This window comes from Amblyomma mixtum, chromosome 1 (genome assembly GCF_055824585.1).
Source record: "Amblyomma mixtum isolate Tamu chromosome 1, ASM5582458v1, whole genome shotgun sequence".
NCBI lineage: Eukaryota > Metazoa > Arthropoda > Arachnida > Ixodida > Ixodidae > Amblyomma > Amblyomma mixtum.
The window spans coordinates 20,355,780-20,377,024 of NC_143012.1; the positions used below are offsets into that span (position 1 = coordinate 20,355,780).

General features: G+C 46.8%; 1 protein-coding gene across 1 annotated transcript; it reads left to right on the forward strand.

Moving 5' to 3' along the window:
* The first annotated feature begins 5,649 nt into the window (after nucleotides 1-5,649).
* On the forward strand, nucleotides 5,650-12,872 carry LOC149365655 (uncharacterized). The gene is made up of 2 exons (XM_089545069.1): nucleotides 5,650-6,112; nucleotides 11,400-12,872. The coding sequence occupies exons 1-2, from the start codon at nucleotides 5,763-5,765 to the stop codon at nucleotides 11,539-11,541; spliced, it is 492 nt and encodes a 163-aa protein (XP_089401195.1). The 5' UTR covers nucleotides 5,650-5,762; the 3' UTR covers nucleotides 11,542-12,872.
* The last annotated feature ends 8,373 nt before the right edge of the window (nucleotides 12,873-21,245 follow it).

Sequence of the window (21,245 nt, forward strand, 5' to 3'; positions counted from 1 at the left end):
AAAGGAATAAGCTGCCACAGCCGCCGCGGTGGCTCAGTGGTTATGGTGCTCGGCTGCTGACCTGTACCTCCGTCTTCCTCTGTCGTGACGTCATGTGTCACGTGGTATGTCACGTGGTGTGACGTCACTGTACCACGTGGTGTGCACGGCGCGTAACCACGGCGAAGGGCTGTAGTGTACCTCTATTAATATGCTTCGCATAAAAAATTCAGGGGGCACTTTGACTGTCTAAAGTGGGTAGAGGCGGAAGCGTTTTCCGCACCACCTTCGCTGTTGCTGTGGCACTGCGTCACATATATTTGAGTACTAATTACTAAGTGATGGCAAATCACTAATTAATTGTTAATTACTGATTAATGCCTGAATACTAATTAACTGCTAATTAATTACGCTTAAGCTTCGCCTTTAGGAGTGGAACGCGACAGCGCGTTGTAGCGCTGCCAGGGAGTCCATGGAACGCCACCACCCGTTCGGCGCGATGCCTTGCCCTTTGAACGCAACGCTTTTTGAGGAAAGGAAATGGCGCAGTAATTCTCTGCCATCTCGGTGGACACCTGAACCGCACCGTAGAGGAAGGGAGGTGGGAGTGAAAGAAGATAGATAAAGAGGAGCCGTAATGAAGAAAATGAAAATTGTATTTGAGGAAATCAAATTACGCAGTAACTGTCTCACATATCTCGGTGGACACCCGTCAAAATTTAGGGGGGCACTTATTTGACCTAAAGTTCGGTCACTGATGTGTGGTTAAGATGTTAAGCTTCGCCCCTAAGAGTGGAATGCGACAGCGTCTTGCAACGCTGCCAAGGAGTCCATAGAACGCCATCGCCCATTCGGTTCTACGCCTCGCTCGTCGGTAAATTGGTTTTTGAGGAAAGGAAATGTATCTGTCTCTCATTTGTCGGTGGACACCTAAACCTCGCCGGAAGGAAATGGAGGAGGATGAGAGTGAGTGAAGACACTGTATTCACTAGACGCGCCTTTGTTCATTCCGAACCATCGAGCTGGCATGGCGGAGTGGATAGCGTGCTCGTCTCTCACACCGAAGACCGGGGTTCGATTCCTGAGCTCGACCAATTTCTTAATCGCTTTTATTTATTTATATGGCCTGACTAGTAAGGCTAATTGGGTAATTATGCAATTAACTAAGCTCAGTCCCACTTACTTGGAGCATCACTATACGATCCCTTCAATTGGTTGTATGGTTACTAGCCAAAGTGCAAGTGGCCCCGTTTGAAATTCGCGCACTGTGACGTCACGACCGTTTCCACCAATTGAAAAGCGTGACATTTTCTGTCGACAACTGCTGCTTACAACGATGAGACATTAAAGGCTTCCGCATTAAAACTTCAGCAGCTGGTCCCCAGATAGCAACCTAAGGGGTAGGTAGGCCACCTACGTCACATTTCCTTGCGGCGTTATCACAACCTGCCCAAAGGATGATGAGAAAACTGCCCACCTTGGCAGGTGGAAGTTAGATATAATGATTGGTCACTCGGGAAGAGTAATCTGTGGCGCACCACGCCCATTGTTGGGAGCACCTTCCATCGCGGGGCAGTGGCGCATCGCGTAACCGCTGCACCACTGCGCCAGGAGGGGTACGAGGACTCCCGGGGATCTATGAATGCAACATAGAGAATGACCTTTTGCATACATGGGCATTAACCAACCAAAGGTATTGCGGCATACCCTTACAACGGAGCTGAAGTGTCCCCTCCAATTTTTAAAATTCCTGTGTCGACCATGTATGCACGTCGACATATCCGTGTATATGTGTGCATATGTGTGCTATGTAGGTATATGTTTATGGTTTATGGGTGTTTAGCGACCCAAAGCGACTCAGGCTATGAAGGACTCCGTAGTGAAGGGCTCCGGACATTTCGACCACCTGGGGTTCTTTAAAGTGTCATGGACAGCATATGTATAAAGTATGTGTGCGTGCGCGTGCCTGCGTGTAATTAACATTTGAGGCCAACGGCAACCACCGCTGCAGCAGTCAGTCTCAAATGAAGAAAAAGAGGTGCAGTCGAAAAACATTTAAAACCGAGTGGTTATGTTACGCTAGGTTTTGTATTCTTCGAGCCCTGATGTAACGCTTCTTGGCGGGCTAGCTTCATTACTTTCTCAGAGAGCTCCACTCGCTCAGTGGTTATGGTGCTCGACTGCTGGCCCAAAAGACGCGGGTTCAATCCCGGCCGCGGCGGCTAGAATTTCTTTGGAGGAGAAATTCTCGAGGCCCGTGTACTGTGCGATGTCAGTGCACGTTAAAGAACCCCAGGTGGTCGAAATTTCCGGAGCCCTTCACTAGGCGTCTCTCATAGCCTAAGTCGCTTTGGGACGTTAAACCTCGTAAAACCAAATCAAATGAGGACGATCGTACTTCGCCGTCCAGCCAGCTTCGCCATTCTATATTTTTCTGCAGTATTTTATAAACGGCGCTTGCGAAAATTTCTGTTCCTTTCCTATTGACTGCCGGCGACAATCTGCAGGGTGTTTACTGACTCACAAAGCAATTTTCCTGGTAATCATGCTTCCTCTCTAATCGGTTTTAGCTCTTTAGCACGGTGAGCGACTGAAGCGGGAAATGAATGGTTTGGTTTGGTTTGGTTTATGGGGGTTTAACGTCCCAAACTGACTCAGGCGTATCCATAGCCTCAGTTGCTTTGGGACGTTCAACCCCCTAAAACCTAAACCAAACCATTAATTCCCCGCTTCAGTCGCTCACCGTGCTAAAGAGCTAAAACCGATTAGAGAGGAAGCCTTATTACCAGGAAAATTTTAAGTTTATTGTTTTGGTATCTGCCATTGTGGATGACTGCGCGGTGTGAAAACTAATGTCAACAGTAATCCAACTTCCTCGCAACTGCAACGCTCTACCTCCCTCCCCCCTCCATCACTTTCTTTCTTTCTTTCTTTCTTTCTTTCTTTCTTTCTTTCTTTCTTTCTTTCTTTCTTTCTTTCTTTCTTTCTTTCTTTCTTTCTTTCTTTCTTTCTTTCTTTCTTTCTTTCTTTATTTCCTTCTTTCTTTCTTTCTTTCTCTCTTTCTTTTGCTTTCTTTTTCCTTCTTTCTTTCTTTCTTTCTTTCTTTCTTTCTCTCTTTCTTTTGCTTTCTTTTTCCTTCTTTCTTTCTTTCTCTCTCTCTCTCTCTTTCCTTCCTTCCTTCCTTGCTTCCTTCTTTCTTTCTTCATTTCTTTCTTCCCTCTTGTCTTTCTTTTTTTCTTTCTTCCTACTTTCCTTCCTTTCTTTCGTTTTCCTTTCGTTTTTTTTTTGTCTTTCTTAGCAAAGTCAGGACGAAAATCCTGGTAATGAAACTGAAAAAAAATGCATATTAATAAGGTTGCTTCGAAAGTGTTTATCACCTGTTTACCTAGTGCACTCCGTACTTTTTTTTTCCTTTTCACCCTTCACAGGAATCTTTTCAAGCAAGAACATCCGTCCGAAGGAACACACTTCAGGCGAAGAACGAAGGCCATATATTTCCTTTCTCCACTGAGCAAAGCTTTCAATGTTGGTTTCTTAGGCTGTTCTGGAGACGTCCACTGTTGAACCAGCTATCAAGCAGTTAGGCGCGACCAGGAGCGTTTCCGTGTGTTGACAATCGTATCGCGAAGTGCCGTCGGGGTAGCTCACAGGATAATCCAGACCACAACAGCTCAACAGGGCTATAACATTCGGTTTAGATCGCCGTCAGTTTGAAAACAATCAACGCTTAGGACTCTTCGCCAAGCGGTAGTCAATCAACGCGTTATCGCAGTACAAAGACAAATATAGGGCAGAAAATACGATAGGAAAAAGTGACTGGCAAAGCTTGATTCTCGGAAAGCAGCAAAGTTAATTCCGTTTACACCGGTTCGACGCTCGATAAACTACCGCGCTGCATTCGTATTCAATCATTCGCTGAAGAAAATTAATTGCGAAAACAAGGAGAACGCAGGAACACGGCTCACAGTAAAGGCAGTTAATCTCGGGAGCCCCCATGGAGCTAGACACCCAAATTTGACATAAATCTAGATATCAGCTTTCAAAAAACATTCAAAGAACAAATACCATAAGTAAATGCGCGTTAGTCTGACGTAATTATTGCGAGCTCGCGCCGTCAGTAACTGTCAACCGGCACCGTCTTCGGTCGCCTCTTTGGGCTTCACCAACCGCAGATCTGCCAAGAAAAGAAGCAATAAATGCCCACTCCAACGCGAACAAGGCCTGCATTTGAAAACAAGAGCAGCAGCTTCCAAGGCTGATAAAGAGAAAAAAATCTATTCAAACCTCAGCGTCAAGCATAAAGGCCTTCCTTTTTAGGGACCATTAATAGAATGCGTGCAGGGACTCGTCAGTGACCATCCGCTATGCTCAGCGCAGATTGGGTGCACTGAACAGAGGCCTACTAAAGCAGATCACATATCTTGATTAGTTCTGACAACATTTTTGGAACAAAAACTTACGAGCAAAGCTCAATAAATGGACCACAGCAGACTTTTGCAAAATATTGCGTAGAACGTAGCGACGCTCCTTCTAGCGCTGACGACAGGCCATATAAGCTTCAGCGAGGTTTTGTTATCATCACAAGACGTGCTTTATATTAGCTGCACTTAAAGGCAGATTTAACCCCCAGAGTTCGCATAAAATAAATTAAAGCGTTCAAATTGGTCTAGAAAGAAACGCGGGCAAAACGGGTTTAGTTCACTAAACTTACCCTAACCAGCATCCTAGCCATCGCAAGACAACATCAGACCCGGGAGACCGCGAGGTTGTTAATCGTGCATCCAGACGCATCCTCAACGCTAAAAAAAGAAGCTCAAAACACTTCACATTGGTAGGTGCGAGCCTTGGCTGCATAAAAAGCACTGCCGACGCGACTCGCCTATGTAAAGAGAGTAGCAAGGACTGTCAACAAACCAGATGTACGTGAACAGCGCAGCACTGGCCGCGCCTTATAGGGTCACGTCAAGCAGCTGAACACAGTTGGCAAGACGACCAACCCTAATCCTCAAGTCAATCACCTAACGATAGAAGACCAGCGCCTGCAGGCGCCTGTAGTGCATCATCGGTGTACCACGAGACCATGAACAGTGTAGCAGTAATGTACGCCATGTGCACGAGAACATTCGCTGATGACGATTTTTCAGCAAGGCACGAAAGGCACTGAGTTCCGAAGAAGGGCGGTAGCTAGAGGACAACGGGAAGCTTTTGCCTTAAGCTCAAACCTTGAGGCATGGCTCAAAACTTCGTCTGAAAGAGCAGCAAGTTTCAGAGTACTTTGTTGGGAATCTGTTAAGTCCTTCCAGAACTCGCAGTAACACAAGCACAAAACATACACACACCGGAGAATAGAAAGTTAGACGGTACCATTCCGAACAGAGCGCTCCACGAAGCCTTCACACTCAGCACGAGGATCTAGAGCACTGGCATCGCTTCTTAAATGAAGTCCATGAAAAAGTGACCATTCTCCAAATTGAGCTTCCAATCTTGGCCACACTTTTCGAGCTAAGCTATTCAGTTTCACGAGTTGTGCTAAAGTTTAGGAGGCAAGAGGATTTGAAGACGGGCATTGACTTAAGGAAACGAGCTTCCGGAATGCAGGCGTAATGAACAGGATGAGTTCCACGTTTCTTTAAAAATAGAGCCTCAGGCTTAGTATCAGAAAGAGCGTCAGTACTGCTTCCGAGGCAAGAGGCAAGGTGACTTGAAAAGAAGCCAGTTGGAGACAGGCTTCGAGTGGAGTAAGGGGACGGGTCTCTGGGCTCGACGCGCGGAGACACCGTCGAATGGCTCCGGTGCAACCGCGAAGCGTCCAGCGCGGACCTCCATCTTCAGCCATAGACGTGCACTGCCACAACATGACCCGGCTGCTGCTTTCGCTGACGGCCAACCTCTCGTCGTCTTCCTCATCGCCCTCGTCGAACGGGTCGCGCGGCCCGGAGGACGACCTGTGGTCCGGCGCCTCGGCCACGGGCTCGCCCGTGGTCGACGACCGAGAGTCCGAGGCGAGCCAGCGCCAGGCCCTGCTCTACATCGTGGTCGTGCTGTTCTTCTACTCATTCGGCATCGGGTTCATGATGATACGCTACATGCGCCAGGAGGCCAAGGAACAAGAGGAGTGCAAGATGTACCGCAGGTGAGCACACTCGGCTCCTCGTACGTTTCTAGAGCACTAAATGAGTCGAGGCTACGCCCAGCGTAGCGTTCACAGTGGCTGTCGTAGCTCGTGTAAGTAAAGGCAGATTGCGTACTGGCTAAAAGGTAATGCCGGGATAGCTGCTCCTGCATTAGAAAGGTCTGTGCTAGAGGAAATGGCGACTGCCGTCTGTCAGTAGCCAGTAAAAGGCTACGAATGAAAGTATATTGCCGATATGAACTTGGTATACTACTTCGGGTATAACGAACATTAGCATGCAATCTCGCATATAACAAACTTTCGTGTCTGGACTTTGCATGTCACGAACTTAATGTGTTGACCTCGGATATAACGAATCTAAGCGTACCGCCTCGAACATGACGACCTTTAGTGCGTCAGCCTCGGATATAACGAATGTTTGCCCGCTAACGCATTCAAACAATCCACCGAGGCAGCCTGAGATTTTTTTTTTTTCATATATAAGTGCCAAAAGCAGGAACAAAGTGAAGCTCCTGGGAAGGTCTGGTCCCTCACTTTGACCTGTTCGTCTTTTGGAACTCCTGGGTGTGTAATGGCTAGAATACATATGAATGTTCATGTGAATGCACACATATAGATGTATGTACAGTTAGCCTCATTATGACGAAGCTAAAAGAGCACAGCGATTACTTCGTTATAGCCGTAGTTTCGTTATAGCCCGTGTAGACCTATAGCTTCCAAGGGGAACAATCATTCCTTCTTTATATCCATTATTTTCTCATAAACCGTTTCGTTATAACGAGGTTCGACTTCACTGGCTAATGAACACGTTAAATGGCACTTGCCGCGAGACTAACGTCCATGATCATACTAAGATGATCATACTATCAGCATCAAATGAATGCGAACAGCGGAGCGCGTGGCCATAGGTCCATTTTATGCCATCCGCCTGTCATCAGAGATAGGCGCGCTCATTCTGTTTGCGATAGTTTGGCTTGTTTTCTTTGACTTTCGTTATCTCGCTTTGCCACCGGGGTGCCCCGTGCATTCTTTCTACCAATCGCAGCGCGGTGTCGATGGCGGCACCGGCTGTGGACCACATGGGTGAAGCGAGCGCTCCAAGTCCCTGCGTTGGAGGAAGGAAATAACTAAGGAGAGCAGATTTTTTGAAGGCGGCTCCCCCCTGTCTCCCCCCCCCCCACACACACACACACAGACACACACACTTGGCCACCGCCTCAGTGCGCTTGGGCATGCGCAGCACACAATGCAGCATACGACGCCGCTGCGCTCAGATTTTGCTTCTACCATTGTCGCGTTAACAGCGTCTGGTTGCGCTGTGAACAGATAAAGGTCGACCGGTTGCGCGAATTAAGAACAGAGCGAAGCGCTCTTTTCGCGTCGCAATACTCAATATGATGCATTACAGCAATCTTACCTCAAATGTATGGCAGGTCGACATGCGCACATGGCAGGAAAGGCACATCTGGTGTTGTCGGCTGCCCAAATTCGCTGACGCTTGTCCCGATGAGTTGAAAACGTTGATTCGTTAGAGAACATCACGCAGCGCCAGTTCTCCGTAGTCCACGATGCATGCTATTGTGCAAACACAAGCCTTGCTTTTCTATTTTCTTCCGAGACCGCTGGCTTCTGCGACGGCACAAGGCTTAGCAAAGCAACCTCTACTGGGCACACAAATGAAAAGCGTCCTTCACTTCACGAGCCCTAATGTTGGGTGTGTCTGCTGCAGCGGCCACGATAAGTAGGTCTTGACCCTTGCCGGTAACCACGCTCTCTATGCCCTCGGGGCAAGTTTCCGAGCCGTCCCTCACCGCAGAATGTCTGGTAATTGTAGACAGTAGACGACCTGTTGCCTTTGCAATGACGCGTTACTGTACACCGCGACGGTAAGAGAAGCGATTCGCGCTCTTTTTTTCGGGCTGCACGCTGACGCGTGAATGTTCCAGGGTATTTGAGCTTTTCTGGTGGCGATCCAGGAACTGTCGCGTTGGGCATCGACCGCAGCCCGATCGGTTTTTTTCAATGCTCGAATCCCAACCAGGCCCCGGCAACACGACGATGATGGAAGCGAAATCAAAGCGCTGCAGGCCACGGAGATAAGAGCGCTCGCTTCACCCACAGCCGGTGCCGCCAGCGAAACCACCTGAAGCAAGTCGAAATCGGTAGAAAGGGTGAATGTGGCGCTCCGGTGGCGAAGCGAGAAAATGAACGCAAAAAAAGTAAAACTATCATTAACCGTACGAGAGCGCCTACCTCTGATGACGACGGGTAGACGTAGTAAACTGGGCCTTTGTCCACGCTCTCCGCTTTCAATTTGACGCCGACAGTACTACATGTCGGAAAGCTCTCCGACCTGGCCACGTCCTCAGTAAGGTAAATAAACAGGTTATTAGCGACGGTCACGTGAAAAAAAGGCCCATTCTCTCCCCTTTCTATCTCTCTTCGTCCCCTTTCCCACGGTAGCATACTGGGCGTCGCCTAGTTAACCTGCCTGCCTTGCCGTTCATCATTATATCTCTCTCTATCCGTGTGGCTATATTTCTTTTTAGCGCAAACCTACCCAGCAAACCAAAAACCTCTCAGAGACGTCTAGCTAGACGTGCCTGAGAGGTTTTTGGTTTGCTGGGTAGGGCCACTTTCTTTTAAAGTTTACAGGCTGTGATCTGAAGTGTGAACTGCTGACTGAAAATACGCGGCTATGTGACAGGCGGCAAGAAAGTGGGGAAATGGCTGTCATATCATCATCATCACCACCCTGACTACGCCCACTGCAGGGCAAAGGCCTCCCATGTCTCTCCAGTTAACCCTGTCCTTTGCCAGCTGCGCCCAACGTATCCCTGCACACTTCTTAATCTCATCCGCCCACCTAACTTTCTGCCGCCCTCTGCTACGCTTGCCTTCTCTTGGAATCCACTCCGTGACTCTTAAGGACTAGCGGTTGTCTTGCGTTCGCATTACATGCCCTGCACGAAGCCCATTTCTTCCTGTTGGATACTCTTAACGTTACACCTATCATTTGTCTTTCTGTAGCTTGGGGCAATTGTAATTTAATGTGTTGGGAATTAAATGCAATAAGCAGGTTATGCGCAAAAGTAGGCTGTCATGGTCCCTTCAAGGTGAAGCCTTTTCGTTAGCCTCCACGTTTCTGCCCCATGGGTGTGTACCGGTAAGATACAAATGTTGTATACTTTTCTCTTGAGGGGCACTGGTAAATTGCCGTTCATGATCATTGCCGTTCATGATGAAGAGAAAAGTATACAACAATTGTATCTTACCGGTACTCACCTATGGGGCAGAAACGTGGAGGGTAACAAAGAGGGTTCACCTTAGAACAACGCAGCGAGCTATGGAAAGGAAAATGATAGGTGTAACGTTAAGAGATCGAAAGAGCTAGGGCGGAGTGGGTGAGGGAACAAACGCGAGTTAATGACATCCTAGTTGAAATTAAGAGGAAGAAATGGGCTTGGGCAGGACATGTAATGTGAAGGAAAGATAACCTGGTCCTTAAGGGTAACTGGGTGGATTCCAAGAGAAGGCAAACGTAGTAGGGGACGGCAGAAAGTTAGGTGGGCGGATGAGATTAAGAAGTTTGCGGGGATACAGTGGCCACAACTGGCAAAGGACAGGGTTAATTGGAGATACATGGGAGAGGCCTTTGCCCTGCAGTGGGCGTAGTCAGGCTGATGATGATGATGATGATCTGAGAGAACCTGCCGTATGCGCTTCACCACATTCTTATTCTTCGAGTTATCCTCTCCTGATCTAGATCAGCGGTCACTACCTGCCCTAAGTAGACATATTCCCTTACCGCATCCAGCAACTAATATGTCATATATGATATAGTGAAGAAAAGTGCATATCTGTTAGTTATGCCCTGCATCACTTTAGCTGTAGGCGTAACTACAGTTAATTGTGTCAGCCTCTGCTGACAACACCTCATTATCAGTGCCAGAGCACTCATACGCTCACCAACATTGCCCAAGAATCTTGTCCATCCGATCTCTTGCCGCCACCTATAGCAACAGCGACGCCTTGTCAAGTTGAACAAAAAAGCATAACACATAGCATAACGCATAACACAAAGCATAAACCCCGGATGTGACCGTTCCCAACACAAAGGTGACCTCCAAATTTGGATCGGGCCACTTGTGAAATTTGACCTAGGCCGATTTGGACCAGAATCGATGACCAACTAAAATGACCGTGCCCTACACAATGGTGACTTCCAAATTCAGCCCTGGCTCTTTCCAAAATTTGGCCCGGGCCACCCCCGAAATTTAACCTTGGCCAATTCGGACCAAAATTGATGTCAAACTATAACTGGCCGTGCCGAACACGATGACGAGCTCCAAATTGGCCCTGGCCATTTCCAAAATTTTGTCTAGGCCACCCCACGAAATTTGACCTTGGCCGATTTGCGCCAAAATCGATGTCCAACCATAATTGACCATGCCCTACACGATGGTGACCTCCAAAATTTACTCTCGATCATTTCCAAAAATTGGCCACCCCCAAAATTGACCTTGCCCATTTGCACGAAAATCGATACCCAACCACAATCTACCGTGCCGAAAATGATGACTTCAAATTTGGCCCGAGTCATTTCTAAAAATTGGCCCTGGCCACCTCCAAAATTTGACCTTGGCCGAAAATTTGACCTTGGCAAAAATTGCTTTCGCACTATTATCGGTTTAACAATGTTAAAACCGTGACAAAGTGAACACGGTGTCCCGCTGTAGATGAGTTACTGCAAATTGCAGATTGCTGCGATTGCAGATTGGTTTATTGGGGTTTCACGTCCCAAAGCAATTGACTCAGGCTATGAGGGACGCCGTAGTGAACAGCTCCGTAAATTTCGACCACCTGGGGTTCTGTAACGTGCACTGACATCGCATAGCACACGGGCCTCTAAAATTTCGCCTTCATCGAAATTCAGCCGCCGCGGCCGGGATCGAACCCGCGTCTTTCGGGTCAGCAGCCGAGCGCCGTAACCACAGAGCCACCGCGGCGGGGCGCGAACTCCAGAAGAGTAATGTCTTTTGCTTTAACTTGCAACAGTCATCATAGCCAAGCCACCCAAATATTTGTTCTTTCAAAATTTTTCTTTTCTTTAAAGTTAAGAATTAGACAAGCATTCTTTCTGCATAGTTCCCATCTCCAATCAAACATCTCGGCATGTATATATTGTCCAGAAAACAATGTTCTCGTGCCAGCTTTTTGCAATCTTGAACTCGGCAACACTAATTAGCAAAACATGAACGCACTTGCGCTGCTTTTCTGTGCCCAGGTACATCAACGCAGCACACGAGCAGTACCTGAACGCCACGAACAGAGCGCGCCTGGCAAACCGGCTGGCGCTCCAGGCCCTGAACACTGTCAACGCCATACCGCAGACGACCCACGTCGGATCCAAGGTGACGTTTGTATGACGGCCGGCCAGGGCCTTCTTCTAGAAGACTTCCCGGCATCACTGGACCAAACTGGATCCCTGCTCTTCCGCAAGACCAGGAGAGGACCGCATTGTCTGCTGGGCTAGAAGTCCTGGAGCCTACAGCCGACTGCTGGGAAGTTGGAAGAAGATGGCCTCCATGGTTTTTCCATCGGCTTTGGACTGAGGCCTGACCGGTGTTCTTCCAGAACTCCTAAGATACGAGCGATGTGTCGCCAAGAGTCTTTTTTCAACAGTCATCAACTTGAAACAGAAGACTCGGAAGACCAAATATGGGAGTTGCAGGCCCCAAGACGAGCGTTGTTCATCAACTACTCCACGTTCACAGTGAAGATGCACATATCTTGTCCACCAAATTAGGGGCAAATGCAGCTGTATGAACGGCAAGCTGTCACACCCATCGTTTTGTTGGCTGTGTCTGCGAATGATGTGTGAAGTGCGCGATGCGATCAAAGGCATGGACGCTAGTGCTGTGGACAGTTTGCTGCACCGAATTCGCCCTGGTTCCCAGTGCTGTGTGCAATTACGTAAGAACTCAGAGACACTAGACCTTGGCGCGCGCAGTTTGTTCCACGCAGTGGTTAAGCCTCGTCGAAGTTGTTGCATTCCTACTATGTGGTGAAAAACTGACCCCTTACACAGTCGGCTACTGTTTTTGCACCGCATACACATGCTGTTGCAAAAAAAAAGCAACATTTTGTCATTGTGGCATCAATATTTTGAAGAGTATGCCATTGCACTTGTTCAGCAAAGATAGCTGAAGTATGTTTAAGAATCTATACATTTCCGACTCACACGCTTCTGTATTGCATATTGTATTTTGTCCACTTGGTCGAAAGCATAGACTGTTAATATCACACGTTTTCAGTCCCTTCAGTGTTTAGCAGCTTCAGTGTAACTTGTACTTTATGAATTGTGTCAACCATGAGCCGAAGACCATTTAAGTGGAGCTTTAGCATATCGGAGAGGTATAGTTTTCACGCCATGTCATGAGCGTCATCTTTGGGTACTTTGGCTAGCTTCCATAGTGTCCGCGAGAACCGGTTGGCGATAGGCGGGTTAACGAAACGCCGAGGCTTTCATTGCGCTTTCCCGACCCAGAGATGGCGGCCGCTATGACGCCACTGAAAACTAGTATTGTATACGCATATGTTAATCTGCTATACGTCTACCCTATGCTAATACTCTCTTCTTTTGGTCCTTGCGGGTGCAGAAACCTTGGTCTATCAAAACTGAACATTTGAAACTGGGCTATACCCAGTTGGAGTGCGGTGCTTTGGTAGAGCTGTATAAAAGTACCATACCAATGTTTTTTTTGCTGGTTTGTGTGAAAACATGTCAAGAAGGCACAGTTGAAAACAGTTCCGAAACACGTTTTTCTAGCAGCCAAACACTTCAAACTTGTTTATGCCCACTGACAGAAACTGAAATGGCCTATACGTAAACTGATAGTGGTGACACAGCAACTAGGACTTAGCAGTTTCATAAGATAACTGTCTATTCTTTTCCGTGTACTTACCCCCAACAGCTCATTACTTCTTCCACAATTTTTAGTTCCTTGTGAGAAAACATAAGATCTCATAGAACCCGCTTGAAACTTTTTAAAGACATATGCTGACCACAAAAGTTGTTCCTGGTGCTATTCGGCCATAGCTGTTCATGAGTCAAAAATCCAACATCAACTTTACACTTTCTTGAAATGTCCACACTGCATATTCCTGCACATTCAGGCCATAAAGGGAACATGGCATAGTTGTGGCTGGTGGCACGACCCCGTCAGAGCAGGACGTAAGGATCAATTTTATTTTTAATGTCAAGTATTATGCACTTAAGGAGCTTAGGCTACCATCACAAAATATGAAGTTTTGTTGATTGAAAGAAGCTATCTGCTGTAAAATGTCACAGCTGAAACGTTTAATAGTTTCAAGGCAGAGGACTGACTACACACTCGCATCTCGCAACCAATTCTTTGCGGAAAAATTCGCTTTACATGACAGATGCACCAAACACACTATTTGCACACCTCGCGTTGAATTTCCACGGCACCAAATACGATTATGCGGGATTTTAAAAACGTAAGGCCTTCCTTCGTTATAGTGGTTTATCAATATTAAGTCCTTGGAAGCCATCTTTATACAGAGATATCTATTTAGTATTCACCCAGAGTTATTATTCACACTATCAGTAAAGTATACTGCCTTTGAAACAAGAACACCAGGCATAAAAGAACAGGGTCCGTTTCCAAGAAGTAAATTTCACTCATTTGGTCTCAGAGCCATTCAGGCGAACTTTAGAGCCCAGGTTACAATACTGCTAGTACACTTCGAGCTATGGTGCATTTTATACAGGCAAGTGGGTGTGCCACGTGAAGTCACGATGGTGCGAGTCTCGAAATGAGTGATAAAATGATAAGAGGGACCCATAGAGTATGCGGAAGGTTGTATCCATGCATTTTCACTGACCAGCAAGACCACAGGGGACTGAACGTGAACACTGTATGCCATTACACAACAGCATTTCGTAACAGCCCTGCCTTTTGAATGTGTATCTTCTTCCACTTAACGGTGTTTGTCAATTTCATCAAATACGCATCAACAAGGGTTCAGTGGTTGGGGCGGAAGTATATGACATGTACAGAAGAAAAAAGTAGCCAATAGGCTTGATAATCATGAACACCGGCACTGCCGTTATCTCATTGGCTGTGCCAAGAGGCGATGTCATCATATATCTGAAGAAGCTGCGGCATCAGTCTGGGCATGACACAGCTTGTTGTACGCAGAATTTTGCATATCTTGTATACCCCGTTCTAAGTGCGTGCACGCTGGAACACGTTTAATGAATTTGACATATTTTGACAGAGCCCAGAGAATTGAGCACAATATACATATCATGACTCCGGATGTATGTACATATATACAAATGCAGACAGAGGAATAAATGCGTTGAAACTGTTACTGCACGGTGTTTAGCGTTTGCGTGTGATGAATGTTCATTGTGAAAGCATGACCGAACGGCTCCCACTAGAAAAAAAAACTGCTTGTCATTACTCACATCCGAAAAAGAGATTTAGCCTAACACAGCCCGCTACCATGATCCCCTCACACGAGGGCCCACCTATGTCTGTGCAGTGGCAGGCATGTGCCTATACCTGGTCCTTCACAGACATCTGCACATGCATAGTTAGCTACTTGAGGAAGAGAACTGCGCTATGCTAAGCCTTGCCAGTTCAAAACCTTAACTGGCCATTTCATTAAAGGGACACTGAGGAGAAATTGAAGTTGACTTGCATCGACAGAATACCAGCTCCTGATTACAAAAACGCCATTCATACTGACAACAAAGCTCTTGTAACGTAGAAAAGAGAAAGAACCAAAATACAGGTATCGCCGCCACAGGCCAAACTCGCAAGTACAAGCTTCATGACGTCATAGGACAAAACAGTGTTGCTAGAACCAATAGTTCTAGCAACACTAGGACACGAGAATTCACGAATCACTGAGGCGCAGCAAATGCATGCGCGAATCTCCTTGACGTCGCCAGATGGCGCCACGTACCCGACAGCTACGCGCGCTCCTGCAGCGCCGGGACCAATCAGCGCTGGCTCACAGCGGTATGCGGGCTCCCGGTATTCCGCTAACGGTAACAAGGTACACGGTATGCTAAAGGTGTCTATTTGCGAGAACTTCGTTGACGACTTCGAGAACGGGATCCATTGTAACGCTGGCAAAACGCCGGTGCAAACGTAAACAAAGCGACAGCCACAATAGCCGATAGATGCCTTCAACGTGCGGCCGGCGGTAGCTTTCTTTTCGGCTGCTGCTGGGCCGCACTGCTGGCCGCCAGAAATCACGGAGTCTGCGTTACGTCATGTGCACGTCATGTTTCACGTCACTTACTCCTGTGTCGTCATAGGAGAATCCCAAGTTTGAATCAGAGCGGCGGGAAAAACTTTTTCAACTTCGAATCCAAATTTCTTAGAAATAAATGCATCTTTCGCTGCCGGTCAAGTGGCAAAAAAGCCATGAAATGCCGAACTATCGGATTTTGCTATAAAAAAATATAAATAGAGCTCTCCTCAGTGTCCCTTTAAACAACAATGACAAAACAATTATATCTTTTTTTTTCTTCGAATAAATACTTGGGGAAAAGATCACTGGGAAACAAACGGTGACGTCATATCTCACACAAAGTTTATTCTTCCATCGACTACGCTTTCGTTCGGCTCTATATACACACACACACGGAGGTCCAAGAACATGTCGCAGAAAACAAAAATATATATGCAATTTCAGTGCATACGGTTTTAAAAATACTGCAAGCTGAGTCTTAAATCAAGGCACAACACAATCGGCTTGAAAATGAAGTTTCAGAGACAAAGGCTTTGCAAGGTTTCAAAACCACTCCTTCAAACACGATTGATAATGCACCTGGTTCCTTTCCTGCAATCTTTCGAGCGCTCGGAGACGCCAGCTAAAAACCTCTGTGCCACAGCTTTGCTAGCGCTCAAATTTTGCACGGTTAAGGCATTATAAAGACTCCTTCCCAATGAGGACTCCTTCCCAATAGGGACGGTTTGCAACAGTCCACAGAGGAGGTGTTTCGAAATGTCCCTCACCCGATGGAAAGGTCTTATATCAGTTTCGATTGCACGGTAGAAATGAAAAAGCCTGGCCCTCAAAGAAATGAATAAGGTTCAGGTAGCTGCACACAGATGTGTCACCATCCTCCAGTAAAACGTAAGGTTTGTTTTATCGTTCATGGGGGGTTTAATGTCCCAAAGTGACTCAGGCAATGAGGGACGCCGTAGTGAAGGGCTCCGGAAATTACAGCCACCTGGGGTTCTTTAGCCTGCAGATATTGCACAGTACACGAACCTCTAGAATTTTGCCTTCATCGAAATTAGACTGGAACAGCCGGGATCGAACCCACGTCTTTCAGGTTAGCAGTTGAGTGCAATAACCATTGAGCCATCACGGCGGCTCTAAAACATAAGAACATGACGACATAATTATATTAATCAGTTGTTTTCAGGAACAGGAAGGTCTGACTCACATTCAACAATATTGCCACAGGAACAAGGCAGGCAATGCGGTAGCATACAGAGAAGACCATAAAAAAATTCCACTTCTGCGCAAAATTTCAGCATCAAAGTACCAGTGGCATAAAACGTTCGAGAGGTACCGGGATTAACCCGCAGGTTGTTGTACTACACCACGAATTCCAACAGCAAAGAGAAAAAACAGGTGGCGCATCCATCCCCACCCGCACTGCATGCCGATTGGTCAACCACAGGGGAGGTTACAGTCACATAATGGTGGAGAACGGCGCGAAATAGACGAGCCACAAAAAAATGACACCACAAGCGCTGATTTGCAACTGGACTCATAAAGGTGCATTGGGCTTCTGTGCAAATTAATTTTACACCTCTTAAAGTAGTGTTCTATGCATGCGCCAAGTCTCCTTGTCAGCCATTTTTGGCCAGGATCTGCCAGCGACATTGGTCATTAGCTGCACACATTTTTCCATGAACACTAGTGTTTGTGCGACCGACACTAAGAACTGCGCGATGATAATTAGGTGCAGTGCTACCATCTTCATCTTCATGTATCTTCATTTATGGCCTGCACACACTAGGATTGGTCAAAGCAACACAGTCTCGTCTGCCAGCATTTTTTAATCAGATATTGAACGGATGAAGTTTTAATGGATATTGAACGAATTTTTGAACAGATGAAGAGCAGCTCTGACAACGCACAGTGTGGCATATGTGCCTGCCCACAGTTGACTCACACCTGTGTGCTCTTCCTAGACGAAGCCAGCACTGCACTTTACTATTGTCTGAAAGTATGCCCACCCTTCCATCGTGAAAGAATTTTCGCAGAAGTGGGAGACAGTATAGCTGGCCTGGCACACTTAGTTCAGCTGGCGGCCACTAGAGGGATTTGCAACTAGGAAAAAAGTTCATTGGCTGTCTGGCTTTCCCAGAAGCGTTCACAGGTGAATAGTGGCTTGACACACACAATATCAGTGGCCAAAGTCGAACCATCTAAACGAGCGCAGCAGAGCGACTGTGCTGAAACCAATTGGCACAAAACCGTCACCTAAGGTCAGCGCCCAAAAGGCCAGCAGTGCTGGCACTGCACGAAGCCGCAGCCATTGATTTGAAATCAAAAGCTTAGGAGTTAGGATCTTAGGAAAGCTTAGGATCTGCACAAGTCCCAAGCACGGAACCCAAACGGGGGGCAAACAGCTGCCAAGCTTCAGGGTCATCGCAAATTTTGTGCCTTCATAACTGCTAGCAATTCACACAACTGGCTTGCATGTCTGCGAAAAAATTTTTCTCCTTCACACCGTGAACTTTTACTAACGTGTCTGCCCACATTTTCAATCCTTTCAGATTCCTAACCCTCATACAGGTTTGCTCCACTGTGGCAGTATTGGCTGAATAATTCAATGCATCCAGTCGAGACTGTATAACCTCGTCTGCTCTGGAAACTACCAAAAGCATCAGATTACCACGAGGTCAAAAATAAAAAGTGCGACAATGGTCCTGTAGCTATCCAAGTCTAATTAATTTCCTTCACTGTAGCCTATTCCAGATGTCCAGTGATTAACAAATTGAATTATGACTATGTCATGAAAGCACAATACTTTGTGGACGAAACGAATCTCACTTAACTGGTACGCTTGCATAATCTCTAGCAGACGGTGTATCGAAGCTGCATTCTATCTTGTGTTATTCTTCTAAGCAAAAGACCTCAATGTTTCTTACTGTCTGTACATGCAATCAACTAGCTATGCGATGCCTAACAATTGAAAACAAAAGCGTTGCACTTACTGCAAGCAAATATGTACTACGCATAGTGCAGTTGTCTACCCAAAAGCATGTAAGACTACTGCTCCAGCGCCTTTAGTGCTTGAAAAGGATGATGCACGTTCACACCCACAAAGCAAACCTCTCACTTTGGGGCGCGGCACACGAGTGGAATGTATCTGGATATCTGTGCATGTACTGATATGCATCGAGTGGAAATGACAACAGAACCAAAATATGGTGCATCAAAACTGCCGTGACTTAAGTACATGCAGTGCGCATATCATTGCATGTTGCACAAGCAAGCAGAAAGCCCCGTATGTACACGCAGACAACTTGTTGGGCATGGGCCGACACAAGAGGAGCAACGCACGCATCTTGCCGACATATCCCCATGCATGGCACATATACAAAACACATTAAAAAAACACCAAGAAATAGTGGTTGGAATTTGCTTCTGCAGCCTAATATAGGCCAAACCCTCGTTCCTTTCTCTGGCAATGCCCCCTTCTCTAGGCGGCAGCCAATCGCGAGCCGAATTCGCAGTGTTCGCAAGGAAGAACTCAATTCTCCGACGACTCAGCTGCCGATTGGACACACACAGCACAGGCTCCAGGTCACCGTCCAATCCCATACCATTGTTCTAGCGAGCTATGAGTGTGCCTCAAACAGCAACTATACCACTCTCTACGTACAGCATGCCATTTGAACGGCACTTGAACGACGACGTCGGATGCCTATTGTGGGTTAATGGCAAGCATTATGGATACCATTCGCAGCCCTATCACCATATCCTTGCATCAGCAATACGTGCGTTGTGTCAAGCTTTGTCATTTGAGATGCAGTTGCTCAAATGACAATGACTGCACAGCCTACACAAATGCACGAATCATGTCACTACATCGCTATGTTGCCTAACATGCAAAACATGCAACCTGCCATTGCTGGCCTCCACGCAAAATACGCCAGGCAGCCTGTCCCCACTGCCAGTTGGAACAGTCCAAAAACATATTCAAAGCTCTTACTGGATTCAGCCTTCTGTCCTTGGGAAGTTTACAAGGGGCGTCATTACTGGAATGAACTCAGTAGCCTGCGCTTTTTGTATGCAAACCATGACCTCTGCAAGGTCTAGCAAGTGCATATAAAAGAGCCTTCTTTAAAGGGACACTGAGGAGAAATTGAAGTTGACTTGCATCGACAGAATACCAGCTCCTGATTACAAAAACGCCATTCATACTGACAACAAAGCTCCTGTAACATAGAAAAGAGCAAGAACCAAAATACAGGTATCGCCACCACAGGCCAAACTCGCAAGTACAAGCTTCATGGCGTCATAGGACAAAACAGTGTTGCTAGAACCAATAGTTCTAGCAACACTAGGACACGAGAAGCTACGAATCACTGAGGCGCAGCCAATGCATGCGGAAATCTCCTTGACGTCGCCAGATGGCGCCACGTACCCAATAGCTACGCGCGCTCCTGCAGCGCCGGGACCAATCAGCGCTTGCTCTCAGCGGTATGGGGGCTCCCGGTATTCCGCTAACGGCAACAAGGTACACGGTATGCTAAAGGCATCTATTTGCGAGAACTTCGTTGACGACTTCAAGAACGGGATCCATTGTAACGCTGGCAAAACGCCGGTGCAAATGTAAACGAAGCGACGGCCGCAATAGCCGATAGATGCCTTCAACGTGCGGCCGGCGGTAGCTTTCGTTTCGGCTGCTGCTGGGCCACACTGCTGGCCGCTAGAAATCACGGAGTCTGCGTTACGTCATGTGATTGTCATGTTTCACGTCACTTAGTTCTGTGTCGTCATAGCAGAATCCCAAGTTTGAATCAGAGCGGCGGGAAAAACTATTTCAACTCCGAATCCAAATTTCTTAGAAATAAATGCATCTTTCGCTGCTGGCCAAGTGGCAACAAAGCCATGAAATGCCGAACTATCGGATTTTGCTATAAAAAAAATATTAATAGAGCTCTCCTCAGTGTCCCTTTAAGGCTTCAAAACAGACATGGAACGGCTGAAAAATGTGAGAAAAAAAACAAGTAAAATTTTGAGTCTACTAAGCAAATTCAACAGTCCACACTACAAACTGCTAAAATGGGTACTGAAAACAAATTCTAATTTACAAAGTCAGCGATCTCGAAAAAAAAAAAAAAAGCACTCTGAATGAACGTGTACAACAGAGTGCAATCTCAGCATCTGAGTATTAAATATTCTTGGGCAAAGAAAACAATGACACTCTCTCAGCACAATTCGGACAGCTTGGATGAAGCCAGCTAAACGTGCATTGTCTTTCACACTAACGCTGCCAGTGAAATGTAGCGTAGATACTACCCCTAAAAATGCATGCCAACGTTTACACTGCAGGTCCACATATGTTTTCCACATGCCAGGCAACCAATGATGAAAGATCAGCAACACTGGGCAGGCCACTGCCATTATTTCTTAGGACTAACATATTATTGGCACTGGTACAGTGAACTAGAGATATGCTAGTACGACGCGATTTCGTGCAGTTTTCTTAGCCACAATATTCTTGGTCAAATGTTCAGGGGAATCCCCCAAGGTGGAGTAGATTTGTAATAAGGGAGGTAATTACTCATTGGCATCCACCCGAGCGCAGCCATACGGCTACAAAGGAAAGCTGTACAGCTTCCTTTGTACGGGGTTCGAACCCAGGACCACCAGGGTGGTCTTGGGTTCGAACCCCGGACCAGGACGAATTTTTCTTTAAGTACGAAGTTTTGGAGAAAGCTGTACAGCTTTCCTTTGTAGCCGTATGGTTGCGCTCGGGTGGATGCCAATGAGTAATTACCTCCCTTATTACAAATCTACTCCACCTTGGGGGATTCCCCTAAATATTTGG